This window comes from Ciona robusta, chromosome 3, assembly GCF_009617815.1.
Source record: "Ciona robusta chromosome 3, ASM961781v2".
Classification (NCBI taxonomy): domain Eukaryota; kingdom Metazoa; phylum Chordata; class Ascidiacea; order Phlebobranchia; family Cionidae; genus Ciona; species Ciona robusta.
This window is the reverse complement of record NC_143237.1, coordinates 2,459,037-2,479,949: the sequence shown is the minus strand read 5'-3', so window position 1 is coordinate 2,479,949 and position 20,913 is coordinate 2,459,037. Positions and strand designations below refer to the sequence as shown.

General features: G+C 35.9%; 3 protein-coding genes and 1 long non-coding RNA gene across 4 annotated transcripts in view; 2 read left to right on the top strand and 2 right to left on the bottom strand.

Moving 5' to 3' along the window:
- Positions 1-533: 533 nt before the first annotated feature.
- LOC149737642 (prestin-like) lies at positions 534-10,052 on the bottom strand. Its single transcript, XM_089873587.1, has 16 exons — positions 9,636-10,052; positions 9,357-9,467; positions 8,737-8,909; positions 8,372-8,536; positions 7,841-8,020; positions 7,446-7,528; positions 6,783-6,930; positions 6,139-6,228; positions 5,426-5,527; positions 3,749-3,889; positions 3,197-3,331; positions 2,736-2,915; positions 2,106-2,196; positions 1,690-1,811; positions 1,250-1,304; positions 534-977 (listed from the first exon to the last, which is right to left on the bottom strand). Exons 1-16 carry the CDS (start codon positions 9,946-9,948, stop codon positions 823-825), a joined length of 2,244 nt encoding a protein of 747 aa, XP_089729713.1. The 5' UTR covers positions 9,949-10,052; the 3' UTR covers positions 534-822.
- Positions 10,053-11,839: 1,787 nt separating this feature from the next.
- Positions 11,840-13,527, bottom strand: LOC149737641 (uncharacterized). The gene is made up of 2 exons (XR_016384519.1): positions 11,961-13,527; positions 11,840-11,904 (listed from the first exon to the last, which is right to left on the bottom strand). It is a non-coding gene; the product is annotated as an uncharacterized LOC149737641 (long non-coding RNA).
- Positions 13,528-13,637: 110 nt separating this feature from the next.
- LOC149737640 (uncharacterized) lies at positions 13,638-16,428 on the top strand. The gene is made up of 2 exons (XM_089873560.1): positions 13,638-13,749; positions 15,075-16,428. The coding sequence occupies exons 1-2, from the start codon at positions 13,713-13,715 to the stop codon at positions 16,172-16,174; spliced, it is 1,137 nt and encodes a 378-aa protein (XP_089729686.1). The 5' UTR covers positions 13,638-13,712; the 3' UTR covers positions 16,175-16,428.
- A 774-nt stretch (positions 16,429-17,202) lies between these two features.
- The window catches only part of LOC149737639 (axonemal central pair apparatus protein HYDIN-like), a 50,922-nt gene continuing 47,211 nt past the window's right edge, over positions 17,203-20,913 (top strand). Inside the window, exons 1-7 of the mRNA XM_089873532.1 lie at positions 17,203-17,449; positions 17,833-17,958; positions 18,357-18,476; positions 18,758-18,835; positions 19,239-19,495; positions 20,092-20,216; positions 20,596-20,797. Coding sequence (XP_089729658.1) covers positions 17,291-17,449; positions 17,833-17,958; positions 18,357-18,476; positions 18,758-18,835; positions 19,239-19,495; positions 20,092-20,216; positions 20,596-20,797 — 1,067 coding nt within the window. The 5' untranslated portion in view covers positions 17,203-17,290. The remainder of the gene's footprint in view (positions 17,450-17,832; positions 17,959-18,356; positions 18,477-18,757; positions 18,836-19,238; positions 19,496-20,091; positions 20,217-20,595; positions 20,798-20,913) is intronic.

Below are 20,913 nucleotides of genomic sequence, written 5' to 3'. Positions count from 1 at the left end.
AAGCTTTAAATGTTTTTATAGTTTACGACCAAGTGAGACGAGAAAATAGAATGAAAAGGTGTCCCATGTTTCTCTACCTTACTAAATAGTTTATAACGGTCTAGAAAACGACAACTTATGAGTTCATGTGAGTAAAACAAGTTTAATGTTATCTTGTCTACTTCTAATTACTTTTTGAGCCTAAATTATATTGTAATCTGCGTGTATAAATCCCTTTTTATCGTCGGCTATATATGAGTTCTGCTCGCGCCCTTCCTGATCATCTATATGTTTACCTTTAGAATATTTAGAACACAGGCTAATAATTACCAGCCCTTCTCGTTTATAACCAACCGAGCTTTGTTACGCTTAGGTTAGGGGATAATTTTAAACGACCTAATTTATATTCTGCTCGGACGTGCGTTTTGTAGAAATTTGTTGTCACCGAAGCACAAGAGTGAGATTTGATTGGTCAAAGAAAGAGGATGACTGATGGGGTACCAGACTGCGTATAAAAAAGCACTCTACCACAAATAAGTTTTACCTGTCGTTTATTTTGGTTTGATGGAGGTTAATGTATTATTGTCCGAGTTGTCGTTTTACATTGTTATGATTTAGAAAACGTAATCATTCGTAACAACAGTTTATCATCTTGTAGGATAGCGTTAAATATAACTTGACACATATAGTTAGGTAAGACAACGTCTATATGAAATTATTAAATGGCACAGTTCAGTAAAGTGTATCACTTCCGTTTCTCGCAACACAAGATATAAACTTTCGCAAACTCAACAACAGAACAAAATTCCAAAGGCATTCAAAGCATTGATAGCTAAATGGAATCTAGAGTCTAGTTGTTTTATTATTTGAGTCGTGATTAGTTTTTAATGACGCTCTTGAGTGCCACCACGTGACTGCGTCATGCACTGATACAAAAATGACGTCATCACCAAATTTTGACAAAAATCCGCCGACTGTAAGAATGTGGAAGACTTCGCCTGGAATAGATTACGGATTTAGTTGCTTTAGCTTAGTAATTCGGCCAGTTCAATGTGTTTACAAGATGTTACATCGATAATACATAAAAACAAAAAAATCTTGCCAGAGCAATATTGCCCACAAAATTTACATACGTGGTAACTCGTAATCCAGCACGAGGTGTTTAATGGTACAACCGTGGTATAACGACTGCCCAGCGACGCGAAGGTAAATAAGTTACATTCATTCATTCAAAAGTATTTTACTTAAAAAAAAAGAATAGGCAACTTACTGCAGACGTTAGCAAGAAGCATTTTTATCTCCAATGTCTCGTAATCTTCAAACATCTAAAAACGGCATAACACATCATCAAAGCTTATAAAAACATTTTCGCCAGGACGCAAAAAATTGCAATGAGGTGGGTTAACAGGTTTGTGTATAAATAATAGGATTGGGAAAATAGGACACATTTTCATTCTATTTTGTCTTCCCATCAGGTAGTAAACATAAACTATTAAAGAATTAAAAAAACGTATCTTCACGACTCTCATGAAACGTTGTTAATTGTTTAAAACACGATGAGGATATTTGGACATTATGTGCTAAAAGTGACATTCTTGTCCCACGGAATATGTAAGAAATGCTACGTGTTTGCGCGAATCAATTAACGTGGTATAAGTTGTTATTATTTATCTATACATATGATGCTGTTGTTCATATTCTTCGTCTTACCTTTATTAAAAATTTTACACCCGGGCCGTCCATAAAGTTTATTTGGCCACAGTCAATCACAATACATTTCACTCGTACTGATTTCGTTCTTTCTGCCTCCGCAACAGCGGCACCTAATCCATCTGTGTGAAAATAAGGATGAGACTTTATACACGATTTCGTAATATCGTTTATGTGTTACAAATTTCAAACAAAGTTTGGTATTAAATGAATGTAACTTATTTAGACTTGCATGGCGGGAAAATAATTCATACACCCAATCTTAGCTTACGAGTTACCATATATGTAACTTTGTAAATTTTTTTTGTGTGTGTGGTGGGGGTTCTTTTTTATATAATGTTAGCTGACAATTTAGACAATCTATAAGATTACTGTTTTGGAACATTTTTCAGATTGTTTTTATATAATCCAATTACTTCTACTGAGATCTTGACTGCCCATTTCTATGTCCATCTCACTAGTTGAATTGTTTTCACTGATTTCGATCACGCTGATGTTTTCCATAATCTGCATGGGATATTTTACTTCAGTTTAATGTGGTAGCGTAAGGTTTTTGTATGAAGTGGCACAGTATAAGTCTGAGTTGCCCTAAAGTTTTGGGTTATTTGTATTAGATAGGAATGAGTGCCATTAATAATCTTTTTATTATTTAACATTTGCTTTCATGTAGTTTGCTGTGAATTCACGAGAGGACCCTTCTTGCCGTATTTTACCTTTACCGATAATTGGTCTTCGTCGCGCGTGTAACGTTTTCGACCGAACCGGTATTGAACAAAACCGACAGCTCTCGTTGTGCAGCTAACATAGTGGTATTGCGGTAAAACTTTGTTAGAACTTCGTGTTAAATGTTGACATGCCTTTTTATGGCATCTACTTTTATGTATACGTTATTACATTACTAATTAAGAAAGCCTACATAAAACCTGGTCTTTATAGCTGTAGGTTCAGAGTATCTGGATACTAGTTGCTATATATGGGCCCCATCTTTCCCCACCCATATACAAACAACTTGAAAAGTTTAGTATGAGCTAAGTCTACAAACATACCTCCTTTTGCATTTCTAATATTGCTTTCTTCCTAATCATATCAAGCTTCTTTTTCCTTGTTAAATCCTTGGCAAGGTCGACTCCGCTACATCTTGTAAGGGCTCGTGCGAAAAATTGCTTGTTAGCGTAATGTAAAGCTCCTCTGAATGCAAGAACAACAACTTCCTTGTTCTCGTTCTCCTACAATATATGTTGCCATGTTTTAAATACAAATTATTTTGATTGTGTAAATCAACAGGCTTGCCGGTAAACTCTCCAACTCAGTAGTCCCTTATAAGTTGTCTGATTTTTCAGTCACATATTACAAAAAAATGAAAAAATGAATACCCTTACGTCTTACATAAGTGGTAACTCATATATTCCCCAAGAGGTGTATATGAAACAGAACACCCGTGTTTTGACGACTGTCATTGCCCTGCTGCGCGAGGATAAACAAGTTACATTCATTCAAATAGAGTTACCGAGTTTGGAAACGATCCAGCTTTTCTGTACACTTCCGTATCTTTAACTTGAGTTATTTTTTCCGCTGCTACAATTTGTGTTCTAATGACAACCGCAAAAAGAGACATCAATATCCCAACTACCAAACCTGCTGTCTGTAACAAGATAAAATGATCTTATTATCAAACCAATACCTCTGACTCTTGGCCGAAACACAGTATTATTCTACTATATATATTAGGGTGGGGGAAGATGGGACACCTTTTCATTCTATTTTCTCGTCTTATTTGGAGAAAACAAAGAACATTTAAGAAATATATATGGGACTCCCATTCACCGTTGTTAATTGTTTAAAACACGGCCAAGATATTTGGATAATATGTGCTAAAGGTGTCATGTATTTTTGCACTCTACTGCACAACCAATACCTATAACTACAACAGTTTTTATCTTGGCAGAAACACACTACATTATTCTATACCATGTAATGTCAAGATTTGTCTGTGTACTTTAAAGGCTACAATCTCTTGGTAAAATATACGTTCTATCTTCTATATTAACTTAATGCTTACCACATCCAAAAATACGGTCGCCAACATTGTAACTATCCAAACCAATGCATCAAGTTTACTGATTCTCCACATCGGCGGTAAATCCAAAGCTTGCTTAAGCATTCCTTTGATTGCTACGACCACGATAGATGCTAGACAAGCCTGTGTAAAATAACACCATATTATCCCTTGCTACTGTTAGATTTTCAGCAGACAGGAATGGAACGACTTGGAATTAATGGGAACTAAAGTCAAAGTTTATAATGTCTGTTCTATGTGACGTCACACCAGCCGTGGCGTCATTAGTGCAAATATAAGTGAGGACTCGAAAAGGATACCATATTTATTTAAAAAGAAAATTTAGGTTGTAGATTTAGATCAGTAAGGCTTATACCTGCACACCAATAATAAAATTTGACTTCAGTTCCCGATTAGGTGTTTAGGGCGTTTTCCAAGTCAATTCGCGTATCATATATGTTTTGCCCAACGTTAGTAAGACCGTTAGTAAGATGTGTTTTCGGCACTGGCTTAATTTACTAGGATTAGGCGTACTATCAAGGTTTCCCGTCTTTTATGCTTCTGGACTGATTGCTGCGTGGCGGGCGCTTTCTGTTTCTTGCTTACATGTTTGAGCCCTATGGATACAGCTATAGTTCTCGTTGGACTGTTTCTCGGTATGGTTGTATTAGAGACCGCTCTTATGTGAATGAAAGTCGTCAAGTTAATGCGTAAGTGTTTAGCTTCGTTTATTATAATATATATTTATATTCTATTGTCGCCAACCTAGTTGATACTATCTGTATGTGCATTTGTTATTAAACTAAAGTTTTGGTCCGGCGTCGTGGCTCAGTGGTGTAGGCGTCTGCATCGAGAACCGAAGGGCCCCGGTTCGATGCTCGACGGCGGTACTAATACTGATCGGCGTATGTGTCCTTGGGCAAGACACTTAACGGACATTGCTCCAACCCAGCGGTCACTTATGGGTTGTCCAAATTACAGTCATACACAGGAAAAAACAAACAATTACCCACAAAGTTGCATATATGTGGTGACTCGCTGCCCAGACGAGGATAAACCTTCTGTGGAAGTGCGTCCGGTTGTGACGTTGTGAGTACGAGTGTAGTTCTCGAATGATGTTCGCGAATCGTGTGAGAACGAGTTCGCAGAAATAGTCCGCAGATGGAGTCCTATATATACGGGTCAAGAATCGGGACAAAAAACGGAACTTGGTCGGACCGGAGAACGAGTTCGCAGAAATAGTCCGCAGATGGAGTCCTACGGGTCAAGAATCGGGACAAAAAACGGGACTTGGTCGGAACGGAGAACGAGTTCGCAGAAATAGTCTGCAGATGGAGTCCTATATATACGGGTCAAGAATCGGGACAAAAAACGGGACTTGATCGGAACACTGGAGTCGGAACATGAAAACAAGAACTTCACTACCGCGAGCACGTCACTTCCGGACGTACAAGGGTGTTGGGGTAATGGGCCAAGTCTGGCCTAAATCCCAGGTCCTCACAGACCTCACCCATACAGAATAGAATAGAATAGAAACTAAAGTTTAATTTTGTCCATGCCTTTTAATGGGACTGCGGCAGACAAACTGTTGTATTGGTCGTTAAGGCAACGTTTAAGACCAAAATCAATGCGTTTGGTGCAAGAGGTTAAGTAGGAATATATATCATAAACCTTACGTACCTTTGGTATTGTCCGAAATATTGGTCCAATCCATAAAAGAACGAGCATCATTATAAATCCTGATACCAAACTAACAATCTGCGTTTTACCTCCGCTTTCCGCCTGTAAATATTTATGTACAGTTGTTTAAACTTATTGCGACACGGTAGTTTATATTATAGTAGGGTGGGGGAAGACTGGCCACCAGCATTAGCATTTCATATCCAAATATCATGATCGTGTTTTAAACAATTAACGGTCTATATGAGTCGTGAGGATACATTTTTGTAATTCTTCAAATGTTTTTTTTATTTACTATCAACTGGGTCGAGAAAAAATAATGAAATAGTGTTTCATCTCCCCCCGTCCTATAGTATATATTTAGAGTAATTGCATTATAGTAGTTGGGGTAAGACGGTTCATGTCTTCTTAGTCTTTTATCGTTTTTGGTAGTAAACAAAGATTAGATTTAGTAATAGACGGAGAATGTTCACATAATTGTCTAACCGTATTCTAACGAACCTAAAAGAGCGTTGTCAATTGTTAAAAGCACAATTAGGAAATAGTATTTAGGGGTATCCATTTTACTATACAGTATACTATAAAAATACTTTGCTAAAATTCAATATATGTGTTCATTCTACTCCCATTATTACAACAATACCCTATTACAGTCCACAGAGTTAAATACATTTGTTTTCATATATATGCCTATCTGATAATGTTTATCCAACCTGCACGCAACTTCTTGACATTGATGGGAAAGCGGGAAAACAGGAGAAAAAAGAAGCGATGATATTTGTAGCTCCCAATGCGAATAGTTCCTATATATAAGTGGTAAGCATTTGATTTGACTTTTTATTTGTAAGTTTCAACAATAGTGTTTGCTCGGCGCTGTAGAACACTTGTTTGCGCGCCTATTGCTGCCTCCAGAGACCAGAGGTAACGGGTTCGAGACTTGATATTGTTTTGGGGCAAGTCACATAACGACAGATGCCTCAACCCATTGGTCATGATGGTTATCTAAACCACCATTAATACATTACAAAAACACTACCTAATTCAAACAGAAAAATTGTCAACAAAGTTACACATGTGGTAACCTGTACGCGGCCAAGTTGTGTATTAAACAAAACGCCCGTTTTATAAATACAAAACCAGTCGTTGCTGCGCCACGCGAAAGTAAACGAGTTACATTTATTCATTTATCTATTCGTATATGTGGCTTATATAAAACGCTCAGATCTAAAACCGAATACGTTTTTACCAAATGTCATTACTTTGATTACCTTTACTATACCATTATTTACTGCTGAAAAATTTGTTCCATATAACATTAGGTTTATAATAGACATAGTGGTTAGTTATGTTAGGTCACCTGATTTGGCCTGACTCTATATCCAAATGCTTCTCCAAATATGTTGCCGATTGTCATAGCTACTGTATAGCCGACTATCGCAAGCGGAATTGCGGTTCCAGCCATCTGGGATAGTTTATCTGCTTCTGGGGGTCTTGGGATGGGAATTCTCAGAAAATATTCATAATTTTTTATATACAAGATATAGACTGGTTTTACCTTACTTTATTAAACTTGCATTAGCATTATCTCAGCACGGTAATTCTTTATTTTACACTACACAATATTTATTTCTTTTCTCCGGTCACGATAACGAAAAACGGAAGAGTTTACAAAAGATTAGTAATAAAAAATAAATAAATAACGTTTTGAATAAAAAGCGTGACCCTAATTTGGATGCATGGTGTTAGTTTAATAATACCTAGCTTTAAAATGAACTATATACAGTAAAAGAGAAACCGCTTCTTACCCCCGATAGACCGTTATTAATTGTTTAAAACACGATCAGGATATTTTGATATTATGTGCTAAAGGTGTCTCATCTTCCCCCACCCTACTATACATATATATGCTTGTGAGTTTTGAAAAGACGTAGCCTAAATTGGCCCCAGCTTATAGCCTATACTATAGTCGTGGGATCATTCTTCACAAAGCTAAAGGATTTGAGATACAAAATCAGCTTACCCGCTAGGAATATTTCCGATAATTTGCACGTTGAAATTTTCATATAAATTTGCGGCATAAGATACTCCAGTACCAACAATAACCTATAAGGAAGGAATATGCTTTATATTTTTCTGCATTTATTCACGTATACAACATTGGTGCAGCTTTCAGCTTCATGATTGACCGACCACAGTTAGCATAAACCGTATATAGAATAGAGAATATATAATATAGATACAAAAAACATGGTCCGGATTTTGAATCTCTTCAACATTCTATTTGGTAGTAAAGCAAGAATATTGACAGAGTTAAAACCGTATCTTCAAGCGATTAGAGGAAAATCTTAGCGGCGCACTAGCGTTAGGCTATAATCACTGTACTTTTCAATCCTTGATAACAAAACTATAATTTACCACTATGACTTCACCGGGTATGGGAATCCCAAACGGCAATTTCTTTTTATATCTTGCGTTTATTTCTTTTACAACAAGAAGAAACGTAATGCAAATAGCAGATATAACGACGGTGGCTGCAACTTGTGTTCTGCCGTCATCGTCAAGCGTCGTCAGGTTCACAATTACATCTCTTATTACCTTTATAATAAATGGAAAAAATTAGGATGTTTGGTATCAGAAAATATTGGCTTTTTAGGTATTGGCACATAACTTTATCATTAAATTATCAAATATCAAATTTTCGACTTGTGTATATTATATACTACAACCACCAGATTTCCATCCTTCGCACGTTAAAGTTAGTAATTTTGAGAGACGAGAAATTGAAAAGATACTTTGAAAAGTGACAAACTTTTACCCCAATCGTTACGCGAGAACAAAACTTTCCAAACAAAACTTCGTTATCCCTAACAATTTTTGCCATTTCGGAAAGTTATTTCGTTATTCGTGAAAACGGTTTAAAAAGCCAAAATGCATTGGTGTTCCTACCCATACTATGTTCAATGCACCAGAATAACTTCCAGCAGAAACGCCAAACAACCCTTTAAGTTGTGACGTGAACGCTTGCACAGCGTTACCGAATATAAAACCACTGGTCATCGGCTCAGAAAAGTAAGTGACGATGAAACCAAACTTTACTATGCTCATGCACGCCTATGGAGAAATGTAGTGAAAGACGTTAGTTGGGTAAAAGTTTTGTCCAGCGTCGTGGTACAGCGGTTAAAGTGCGTCTATGTCATTGGGCAAGACACTTAAACGACAATTGCTCCAACCCAGTGGTTCCTTATGGGTTGACCAAATTTTTAGCCATAAATTAAAAAAAAATAATAAATACTACTTTACGTGCAACCCACCAAGAATATACCAGCTATCATTCCTGTAGCTGTACCGAGCAGTATTCGTTCATCGTAAACCACATTCCATAATATGTCTTGTTCCTCCTGGGTGCTGTTAGCGGCAACTAGCGGATCAGGAACAGCAGTCGATACAGCATTACCGACCATTAGACTTGTAATCGTAAAACAACCTGAAATACAACAGTATACTGTAAACTTACTATGAATGAATAAAATCTACTTTATTCTCGCGGGGCCGGACAACGACAGTTATAACACAGGGTATCATACAGCTCGTGCAGTCTAACGAATTACCATGTATTTAACTTCGTGGGTGATTACTATTTTCTTGTGTCTGATCATTTGGACAGCAGCTCAATAGTGACCACTGGGTTGGAGCAGTTGGCGTGCAAGTGTCCTGTCCGAATACACATACGCCCACAGCGGTAGGAGCGACAAGCCTTAAACCCGACCATTTAACCACGGCGCCGGACAAAACTATTGCCTACTAACTAAAATAACAAATTAAAACCATGAATGTAACTTATTTACCCTCGTGCGCTGGGGCAATGACAGTCGTTAAAACACAGGCGTTCTGTTTCATCTACTCATACATTAGGTTACCAACAAATCCTTACCTATCGATAGATGTCTTGATGTCCCAAATATTGTGTAAAGGATCCCAGGAAAGAATGAAGTATACATCCCATATATTGGATGCTGTCCGGCTAACAACGCGTACGACATACCTGCATTTAATTATAGTTGTAAACTAACAATTTCAATTCAAAAACGATCTAACATATATTTTATGCCTATTTTACGTACTTCTATGACAGTAACCCATGAAATGTTAATATCCGCTATTACGTGCACGTGTATATAGTTAGCAAACTTATTCATAATTTTTTTCTCACCTTGAGGTATCTGCATAAACCCAACAGTAACTCCTGCAATAATATCAGTGACCAAGTATCTTCTTGGTTTATAATGAGAAAGCCAGGTAAAAATAGGAAGCAAATCTGTCACAAATTTTCTCGCAGAGTAAAGTGGTCGTTCAGCTTTCTTATGATAATATTCACTCGATTTCCTTTTGATTCTTTCAAAAGTCAGCTCTTTTGGAATCACCGGTTCCAAAAGAAAGTTCTCTTGGAAATTTTTGTCGGTGTAAATCGGTCTGTTTATCACCACCCTGCAATTGATCGCCTCTTGGCGTTTTTTTCCAGTCATTATATAACCTATAAACTCTATTTTGTGTTATAGCTTTATATCTATTGCTAGAATAAAAGTAGCCATTAATTGTTGCGTATATCTCTGAGCTAAAGACCGCACATAAGGCTACCCATCATCATTTGTCACGTATGTTATTGCTGCAATCTTTTGGTCATTTTAAGACAGGCTATAGTTTAAATATCGTTGATAGGTTTAACCGATCACGCCTTGGGGCATGTATAATTTCTAGGGTTGTTTCTTATTGTTTTATACCCCCGTTGTGTGTAAAGTTAATGATTTCTATTGTGATTCAATGTTTCGATGTTGATTCGCATTCTTCACTTCGTGCGTCATGACTGTTCAAAGTCCTTCCAAACAGTTTCGAGAAATAGAAAAAAAGATCTCGGGCAAATAAAAAGCAGTGCCACTTATTTGCAGCCGATATTTTGAAATCTGCAAAGTCAGAGCTTGCAATGCAATCAGGTCAGGTCATCTCCAAGAAATCTCACCCCTGTCAATACACATTGGGGTCCGTATACATCTCAAATATAATGTAAAAAATTATATTTCATTCGCCGGTATAAGCTATAAGATATTTGGCCTTGTTAAAGTTTGTTCATTTAACCCACAATGACCCGGCGACCTCACGCTAATTTGTTTGCTGTCTACCCCCTCAAGCCCAATCAGATGCAGCCTAATTGAAGTGTTTTTCACTAATCAGATTCGACCTTTTGGTACCATTGCGAAAATATTGACATACAAATATTACAATCTGGATAGATTAGATATATATACCAAGCTAAACAAGATTTAATAATTAACTTGGCGAACGAATCACGTATATACACTGCAGCCAAGTATAAGTCGATGTAGCCTAATATAAAGAAACCTAATACATGTTTCAACTAATACTTGGCTATATTGTTTCTGTCGTGCAGACTTCCCGCGCTTCCTCGAAATATTTTAAAGAGTTAATCAAAACAAACTTGTGTATTGTTCTAATATGCAATGCTTCACGAAATATTTTGCTGCATTTCAAAGTTTTTTTTGTAATCCTGTTTACGAATTAGATTTAATTCAAAGTTCTCACTGCATTTTAGCATATGATATTCACGCATCAACCGTTAAGCTGGTTTATTTCATACAATTTCATGCTCATATACATTTTGGTACACTTTTCTATTTTATTTCACAAATATTACAGTAACATTACAGTCATGCTCTTTAATTCTTTTCTTTTACTTGACCACATCTCGAATGCAGAAACATGGTTGTGCTCAAGAGTTCTTGATCATTTTCCTGTGAAGTGTACCGAGATGGTCCTTATATAGCCCATAGAGTCTAATTCGTTGACCCTATCACGCTTAGAACCATGGTGTTTACGCATGACCGTCGCAAAAACACGTTGTCTGAGTCATGCTCAGTTGAGTCTTTTCAGAAAGCTACAAATGCTTTGCCGCGAGGTGGCGGTAGTGTGTTGGTCACGGCTGAATCTACAACTTGGCTTTAACTCTGCAGAACAGTAGTGTTGTGTGCTTAAATTGTTTTATTTTAGCCACCGCTTGAGTTTATTATAATCAATTAAAAACCATTGGACTTTCAGTAGTACCCTTGGTGTTACAGTTCCTGTTCGTGTTATTATGGACGTGTAGCACGAGGCTGGTCTTATATACCCCGTGTGGTCTCTTTGTTTAAAGCGATCACGCTCTGAACCATACTGTTTGCGTGTGAGCGCCGAAACACGTGTTAAAGTGGCTGGGTTAAAAAAACCAACCCTGAATTTCCTAGAAGTCATCGTTACATTCTTGAAACTTTATAATGTTTGCTGACTCACAAATGCAACGTCACGTACATTTACACAGTTTAAAATTTGAAACTTTGGGTGTAAGCATAATCATAAAATACCAGCAAAGAGAGTGTTGACCGCCGGATATTGTTTATTCGTGGTTGTTGTAACTGGTCAATGAATGTAACCTATTTATCCTTGGCATGGCAAAGCACATTACAGTCGATGAATGAATGAATGTAACTTACTTTATCCTCGCGTGGCCGGAAAACGACAGTCGTTATCACACGGGTTTAACACCTTGTGCCAGCTTACGAGTTGCCATGTATGTTACTTTGTGGGTGATTATTTTTTTTGGATTTTTTCATTTTTTTTATGTATGGCTGATAATTTGGACAACCCATTAGTGACCACTGGGTTGAAGCAATTGTCGTTAAGTGTCTTGCCCAAGGACACATACGCCCACAATGGTAGCAGCGACGAGCCTTGAACCCATTACCTAATGGTTACAGGCAGGCGCGCTAACCACCACGCCACGGCGCCGGACGATATAACACGGATGTTCTGTATGATTCACCACGTGCTCGCTGACGAGTTACCATGTACGCAACTTTGTGGATAATATAATGCATAAGTGGACACCAGGTTGGAGCAATTTTCATTATCTATTTGGCCCAAAACCATAAACGCTCCCAATAATATGACAGCGTCGAAGCTTGAACTCGTATTGTCTTGGCAGGCGCTGGCGTGCCACAGCGTCAAAACTTTGGTAACCTGACATAACCACTAGTTCCACGGCGTAGAATGAAAATGTCCAATTTCAAAATTTAATTTTAATCAAACGCAGCAAATAAATACAAAAACTTTTTCTATATATAGGGGAGACCGGGGATGGTTCGGACGTTTTTTTGAAAATTGCTAATAATTTTTTTTATATGCGTCACATGAATTTAAATGTTAGTTTGTTGTAAAGGGTGATCCTTTGCCGAAAAAGGGTAGGAGAGTCGCTTGCCAAAGCATACTAGAAATGCATGTAAAAGGTCAAATTCCTAAGGCTCCCAAGTGTCCGATGTTGCCCCGGTACTGGGGTAACATCGGACATGACCGGGGTCACCTCGGACAGTATACGTCTTTTTGGTTTTATTCGACACCGTTGGTAAAAACGACAAACGAAATAATAACGAATCATCTAATATATAAATCAACTAGGCTAAGCTGGTACTTTAGCGCATATTAAAACAGGAAAGGTTGATGAGAAATCTTAATCCTTAATAGTCACCTGTCTGTACGAGTTTCATCTTCAATAACTGCAAAAATAGCTTTTTTCATTCGGTTGCCTGATGCTCTCCTGCTGTCGTCTTTCTTTTAAACGTTCTTACTATTTTTTATGATCTAAAACTATTGTGAGCATACAATCTAATACACCTTACCAACCCGGGCATGTTGTCCGACGTATCCCCAGACACGTGGTGACATAAAAAAAGCAAAAACATAGCCGCCTGTTTACCTCCTGCTCAAAATCTACGTTTGCTTATTGAAGTGTTGCTTCTAAACTACGACTTCCACCGCAAAAGAATTACTTTCGGCTATCAGCAACCGAACTATACCCTTACAACCAAAAACTTAAAAAGTAGATATTTCTGTTAAACTAACTTTTTTTATTTTAACTAATCGGTTGAACTGCGCATGCCCCCAAACATTATGCTGCTTTGTATTGGAAGCAATAAGATTTGTTAATAATGATATCACAATGCTCTATTGTGACGTCATGTACATGGTCCGAACTATCCCCGCGTCCGAAGTATCCCCGGTCTCCCTATATCAATTTTTGATTTTTAATATTTCTGTCAAAAAACATGTTCGTGTTTAGGGGAATTACCAACTATGCATTTTTTTTCTTTTTACTGACTTTTTTCCTCTGCTGTAGACGTGTGAAGGGCTCGGTTGTTAAGGTGTTTATGGCTGCTGTTGTTACAACAGAACAGCAAAACTAACTATGGAAGAAAATGAAACGACCAAATCAACGATAATTTGTAAGTGTCCTTATCATAAAATAGCAACCTAGCCTATATAGCTATTGTTATTTTTACCTTTCTTTATAAAACAAACTTGTAAATGGTGCTACAGGTGAGAATTTCCATGGTATATACCTGGTAATCTTTACATGGGACTATACAAAGAAGACGGAAAAATTTTTCCGCTAGAGGCGGTAATTATTTAAAATTAAAAAATACGAAAAAACGAACAAAACAGCACTACAAAGTGTTAATAAGTGTAAAACAAATTAATTAAATAATAAAAATACCTTTCCAAATACATAAAACACTAGTAAGAACATATTTCCCACATTAGGTCGGTTATATACGCTCTTTCGTTGTGTTAACTGTCGTCGAGTCTGTGGTGTAGCGGTTTGCGTGCGGTCGTAAACTCTCTTTGTTTCATTTTTACCGGGTTCGAGTCCCGCACAATGGAATACTTTTTTTATCTTTTTTTTTCAAGTTTTTTTTTTGTTTGACGAGTTTGGGGTTAGGAGTGGGAGGTTAGGGGTTAGGGGTTAGGGGTTAGGGGTTTATATCTTATGTGTATAAACCGTGAAACTAACTGCTCCCCATAAAATAGAGAAACGAATTTGTCATCGCCTCCTAGCGGAAAATTTTTTCCGTCTTCTCTGTATAGCTCCATGTGTAATCTTTTAGCTGGTACTGGTAATCACATTCACTGATTAGTAATTTTTGGCCCCTAGGCCTCCCTGATACTCACTGTGTATTTTTTTGGCAAAAATATTGGTTATTTGTGTCGAAAATTGACTTTAAAATGAAGGAAACACAGGTGTTGTTACAATAGCTTTATGTTACGTATAATACTGTATCACTACCATATAAGCTTGCAATTCAGACCATTTTTTTGTTATAATAAGTGACTAAAAATGATAGCAAAGGTGCACAGCCTTAATATAAAAAAAAAAAACAGAAACAAATTTTCTCTACGCATTAAGGTGCATATCTAACAGATAACCATGACACAACAAAGTACTTTGTTTTTAACTAAAGCTAGGTAAAAAGTATTTGGGGAATATGGCATAAGAATCTTACTTTTGTTTAATTCATGAGACGTATCACAATACCATGGTAACCAAAATATTTGACTATGGTGTCAAATTAAACATGATAAAAAAATAAACAGCAAACTCTATACAGTGGTAAGCAAGTTGAAAGATTAATTGCAAATATCACTTTACTGCTTTTCTCAGTAGTTAATGGGGTTTGGTTACCATGCCATACCTTAATTTTGGTCTGCTAACAATGTTTTTAAAGTCGTAATATGTACCCTATTATATATTTACTTATTACTTCTTTAGCATTGAAAGAAACAAGAACCCTACTTACTAAAACTGGTGAAGATTTAACAAGCAAATTTGGGGAATCTTTTCAAGAGTCTAGGGATGCCTTGGAAACATCTGTTGAAGATGATAAAAATTTAAACAGCATTGATCCGACAACGACATCTGTAACGCATAATCTTGAAGGCATGAACAATAATGAACATAGAAATGATGTAATTATAAAAGAAGAGGTACCACAATCGTTTAGTCAAATTCAACAGCTGCTAAGTAGTTTCACTTATCAGCAAAACAGTTTTAAACAGACTTTGAAGGAATACCAATGCACAGTTTGTGAAAGCCGGCTATCCTCCTCAAGAAATCTGAAACGACACATGACAATTCACTCCGATGAGAAGCCTCATACTTGCCATCAATGTGGTAAAGCATTTGCACGGACCGAGTATCTTTCTGCACATAGAGCAACTCATATGAAGGAGAAAATGTTCAAATGTTTGCTGTGTGACAAATCTTATACACAGTCTGGAACTCTAGCTGCTCATATGAATCTCCATGACAGAAACAATCCTTACAAATGCACTGTTTGTGATAAAGACTTCACAAGACCATCTGATGTTGTGCGACACATGCCTATTCATTGGAACAGGGGATGCTATGAGTGTGAAGCTTGTGGAGATGTCTTTTCTCGCTCTTCAGGTCTAAAGTTTCATATGTTAATGCACGATCCTAGTAACCCTTTAACTTGTATGTTATGTAAGAGCTCCTTTTTTGACGGGGAAAAATTTAAAGATCATACAAAACAACATGTACAACGTAGGCCTTACAAATGCTCAACATGTCGGATGGCTTTTTCAAAGAAGGAAAGTTTAGAAAAGCATGAGCCTGTACACACTGGTGACTCCAGCATGATTTCTCATAATTGTCCAACTTGCAACAAAGCTTGTGCCTTTTCTTCTGACTTGATACGGCATATGAGGGTACACACCAAAGAAAAACCATATTCTTGTCAAGTTTGCAATAAAACGTTCACAAGAGCTCATTCTAGGAATGTTCACATTCAAAATATGCACTGTAATAAAAACGTGGATAATAATAGCTTGAATGCAATGAATGTTTGATTTGTTTGTCTATTTATTATTATTTGAATGTTATTATTTGAATGTTCCATTATTTATATTGTGCTACGTCAACACCAGAATGGTGTTTATGCAAATTTGTGTTTTAAAATATTTTGGGTTTAACTCTTTTGTATATACTGTAAGTTGCCATAACGGAATATTTAGGTTCTTTTATTTTTGTGTTTTAGAGTTTTTGTATGTGTGATCTTATATGGATAAAACCAAAATACAGTAAATTTAATGCTGTATAAGAATTATTGCTTGGTCAGAAAGATTCAGGGTCTTAGTAGGACAATTTGACTTGCTTAGGTATATGCTTCCACGTTCTTACATTGCATGGTCTGCTAAATTGAAAGAGCTTACTTACGATCACTTAAAACTGACGCGGCGTTATCTAATTGCTTTGCCATGTCTGTGGTAATTATACTACCGAATGATTGACAGTGGGTATGAGGTAGGTCGCGATTGCCGATTACAGGATTGTTAAGTCATAGAAGTATCAATTAATTATCGTTGCAGTATAAGCAATGCCTTCCTAAAATGCAGAAAAAAAGCCGACGTGCTTCCTTGTTCCTGTGAAATTCCCTTGACGTTTTTGATTTGCGAGTGTAAGTCTTTGTCCATTTTGTCTCCACTACAAATGAAGTAAACAACAAATTGTATTCAAACCTTAACAAAATAATTGTCACGATGAATATAGTTTGATCATAGACAACTTATATTGGTTTGATCATAGTTTAATAATACAACTTCTTTATTAAACTATGGTTTGATCCAACTTTGGTTTGATCAATACCCTATTACGTGTTTTGGTGGAACATTGATACCCGCGAAGGTAACTATAACTTACCACAAGGGGCGCCAGCAGGAAGACATGGGTTGTCATGGAGACGTGGTTAAACTCAGTTTGTTTTTGATTTTTTTCGACGGCACTGTTGTTAATATATAAAAGAACAATATATCTAGTTGCTGAGAACGTTACTAAAATTAAATTTGCCTTTTTTTATTTATCTTTGAGTTAACTTTTATCTTTATAATATTTTAGCTTGTGTGATTAATTCTTCAGTAGCATACGCGATTGAATTTTCAAGCACAGTGGTTAAACAAGGACACAAAATGCCAAGTCCTGCGAAACCAGGGCTTGGTGCCACTGGGTTTATGGTGACCAAGAACATCAGTCAACTCAGTGATGAAATATTTAATAAGTTTGAGAGCAAAGTCACAGCTCCCAGGAACCCAAAACTAATTAGAACAACAGAGTTACCAAAGCAAAGGGTGAGAATTTATGTATCAAGCGGGTTGTTTGGGGCTTACCCTCTTTAAATTTTAAAAATTTGTCATAATTTGGCTAATTTAGAAAAAAATCTAAGATTTAAATTTGTTATAATTTGGCTGATTTGGAAAAAAATCTATACATTGATAATCATCCCTTGGCATATTAATGCCTTACTAAATAACAAGAAAACATTAGCTCAAAAATATATGACTTAATGTATGTTGAGATAGACCAGCCCATTTGACTTATGGGTAATGTATAAACCAATAAAGCCTAAGTTAAATCCTAAAGAATATGTTGCTTATACACCACAGTAACCTAGTGGAAAATGAAAAGTAAACATAAAACTTTATTCCACATTTTAATTAATTCAACAATGTAGATGACACCTTCAATGTACATGAGAGAAATGAACATGAATACCGAACAAAAACTTGCTGACACTCATGAGATGAGACTGCCTCGTGTGGTAGCATTACTTGACATGTCTGAAACAACCCATCAGAAGGTAAATTGATTTTATCAAATATTAACCACAAATAAATTAATTTAATCTAATCTTAATTTGAACCACCCAGTTTAACTAATTGGATTTTGGTGAACTGCTAAAATGTTATATACCTATAATATGCCCATTATTTTCAATTACATTTAAAAAAAAGTTTTTAAAAATTTAATATGTGTTCACTCTATGCTAGCTTTAACAGTCTTTTTATTATTTCGGCCCTTCGCCACTTTAACTGCTTTTTAGTACTTTCCATACATACATATGAATTTGTTGTTTATTTCAGCGGTAGTAATTTTATTGTTATTTTTTTTATTGTTTTAATTAGTATCATATTTCTTAATGTATTCCTAAAAACATTAAATTTTAAGTAATGTTATAACTTTAGTTTTAAATCCCAGGTTTCTTATGTTGATATTGAGGAAGCGATGTTTCAACCATTTCCATCTGAAATTTATTTTCAAAATTTTGAACCTTTTCAAACTTATGAGGTTCCCTTGCTTGTCAGGAATAATGACAAAGTAAGTTAGAGTTCAGCTACAACATTATGTAACAAATTTTTCCACTCGTATGTGTTTTTCAAAACATATGTGTTTTTGCACCCACCACTTATTACAAAAAACTTTTTTCATTTACTGTTCATTTGTTTGATTGGTAAATATGAGTTTATTTTATGTAATACCTGGATAACGTTCATATACCCCAAGGGCTTTCACTGTACTAGAAGTATGCCAAGTAGTAGTATTAAAAATAATTTAATATTGATGTTGGTTTATTTGAAAAATGAAATATTTTCCTAAAGGTTCCACGACTGGTAAAAGTTGTTCAGAATGATTCACCTTACTTTAAAATCATCAGCCCTGATGATGTCAGCCATAAGGTAAAATATAATTTAATGTTAAAGGAAAGCTACAGAGTATTGTCCTCCATAACTGAGTGATACCCAGTTTGAAGCTCACAAATGATAGTCTGATACCGATTCTGATATGTGCATGCATCTTTTGACAACTTTTTTTAGCAATTTGCATCTTTTGACAACTTACTTTTTAGCAATTTCTCCAACCCAGTTGTCCATTATGGGTTGTCTAAATTGTCGGGCATACAGAAAAACAATTACTCACAAAGTTGCACACAAGTTACATGGTAACTAGTAAGCAAGCACTATCGTTCTTTTGTTCTTTGCGAGAATATATATTTAACTTTCATGTTTTTCCACATGAAATATAATAGAACAGATCGCTGAAATTCATGTTTCTAAATAAAGCGTCCTATATGTTTTTAAGGTTGCTCCTGGCATGGCCTCCATCTTTAAAATCCAATTCACGCCTGAGATGAAAAAAGATTACCATCATGAGTTGATATGCATGACTGAGCGCGAGAAATTTATTGTACCCGTCTTTGGGATCGGAGCACGTGCGATTCTTGACTTTCCAGATGAAGTTAATTTTGGAGTGTGCCCAGTCAAGCATAACACACAGAAAGTTCTCTTTGTGCGAAATATAGGAAATAAAGAAGCAAAATGTTCATTTTTAGTTGATCCGTAAGTAGATTTAATAGTGTTTTTATTTTTTGTTTTGCACTTATGCCTGTACCTGTACTGTTGTTTCTAACCCTACTTTGTTGGTGTCTATAAAAGAAGAAAAATGTTAAAATTTATTCAAATACAAATTGCAATAACTCAAAAAAGAAACAGATTTTAAACAAAATAGTCTAGTTAGGCTGCAGCAGAAAAATATACATTATTTTATTTACCAATTTTACAGCAATCTATCTAAAGCAAACAAAACCATGAGTCAGAGGTATGTTTATGTCCCATCTCTAATAAATCTGACTACTGATTACGAAACCTTGGTATATATTACATAGGTGTAGTTGTGTTACTGTGTAGAACAGTAGAAACGATTTTAAAATCTGTTTTATAACACTTTGCAAGCTACAACATTTTCTGTTAATATCCTGCCCTGGTTTGAAAACTGGTACTAGTGTTTTATAATAGTTTTCATGAATTTTAAATGTTTTCCAATATTATTAAAAAAATTACAATATTTTCCAATATTATTGATAATTTTGCAATGTTTTTTAATATTTTTGCCAATTTTGCAATGTTTCTAATATTTTTAATAATTTTCCCAACAGACCGTTCTCAGTGTCAACTTCATCAGGATTGCTGGCAGTTGGTGACAGCATGCAGGTAACTGTGGAGTTTAAAGCAATGAAGGTTGGAGACCATCAAAAGGATTTGATCATAAGATACAACACAGGTTAATTTATTTCTGTTACAATACATAATATGTCTTTTAGTTATAAAATTGGGAATAGTTTTCATTTTATGACCTAAACTAAATATATCATATATAAGAGCCTTATAATAACATCTGTATGTCTTTGAGCAAGATACTTCACATTAATTACTCTAACTCAGTGGTCACTAATGGCTAGTCGAAGTTGTCAGTCATACATAAAAAAGTAAAATAAATAGGTAACCTCTAAAAAATAATCGCCCATAAAGTTACATATGTGAATGTGGTAACTTGTAAGCGGGCCTGAAGTGTATGAAACAAAAACCCAATAAGTTAGATTTATTCACTTATTTAACCTTTTATGTAAAGTGAACTTCTCTTTCTCACACTTTCTTTTCAGGTGAAGATGTCCATGTAGCTTTGTATGGGGCATCAGCAGACAGCAATGTGAGACTTGATAAGAATTCACTACGAATCGACAACACATTTATATTTATGGCCAACCAACGAACTGTGACCATCCACAACCGAAGTAATGTCCTCGTACATTATAAATGGTCACCATTCCCCACTCTGGAAGATGAAGAAATGCAAAAACAAAAGTAAACAGAATAATTCATTTGTTTTTGTGCTCCTTTTCATTTACTTCTTTTTTATCGTTAACCACTTTGTGTCAGCTCAGTATTATCCAATAATACATTCATCAAATTTTTTGGAT

What these genes read in the sequence shown, in the direction of transcription:
- LOC149737642 (XM_089873587.1), bottom strand. Translation starts at nt 9,948, where the DNA reads ATGACTGGAAAAAAACGCCAAGAGGCGATCAATTGCAGGGTGGTGATA. An exon ending in TGATAGCTGGTATATTCTTG is followed by an intron (nt 8,537 to 8,736) that starts GTGGGTTGCACG and finishes ATTTCTCCATAG; the next exon opens with GCGTGCATGAGCATAGTAAA. An exon ending in CAGTCAAGATCTCAGTAGAA is followed by an intron (nt 1,812 to 2,105) that starts GTAATTGGATTA and finishes ATTTTCACACAG; the next exon opens with ATGGATTAGGTGCCGCTGTT.
- LOC149737640 (XM_089873560.1), top strand. Translation starts at nt 13,713, where the DNA reads ATGGAAGAAAATGAAACGACCAAATCAACGATAATTT. An exon ending in GACCAAATCAACGATAATTT is followed by an intron (nt 13,750 to 15,074) that starts GTAAGTGTCCTT and finishes TTACTTCTTTAG; the next exon opens with CATTGAAAGAAACAAGAACC.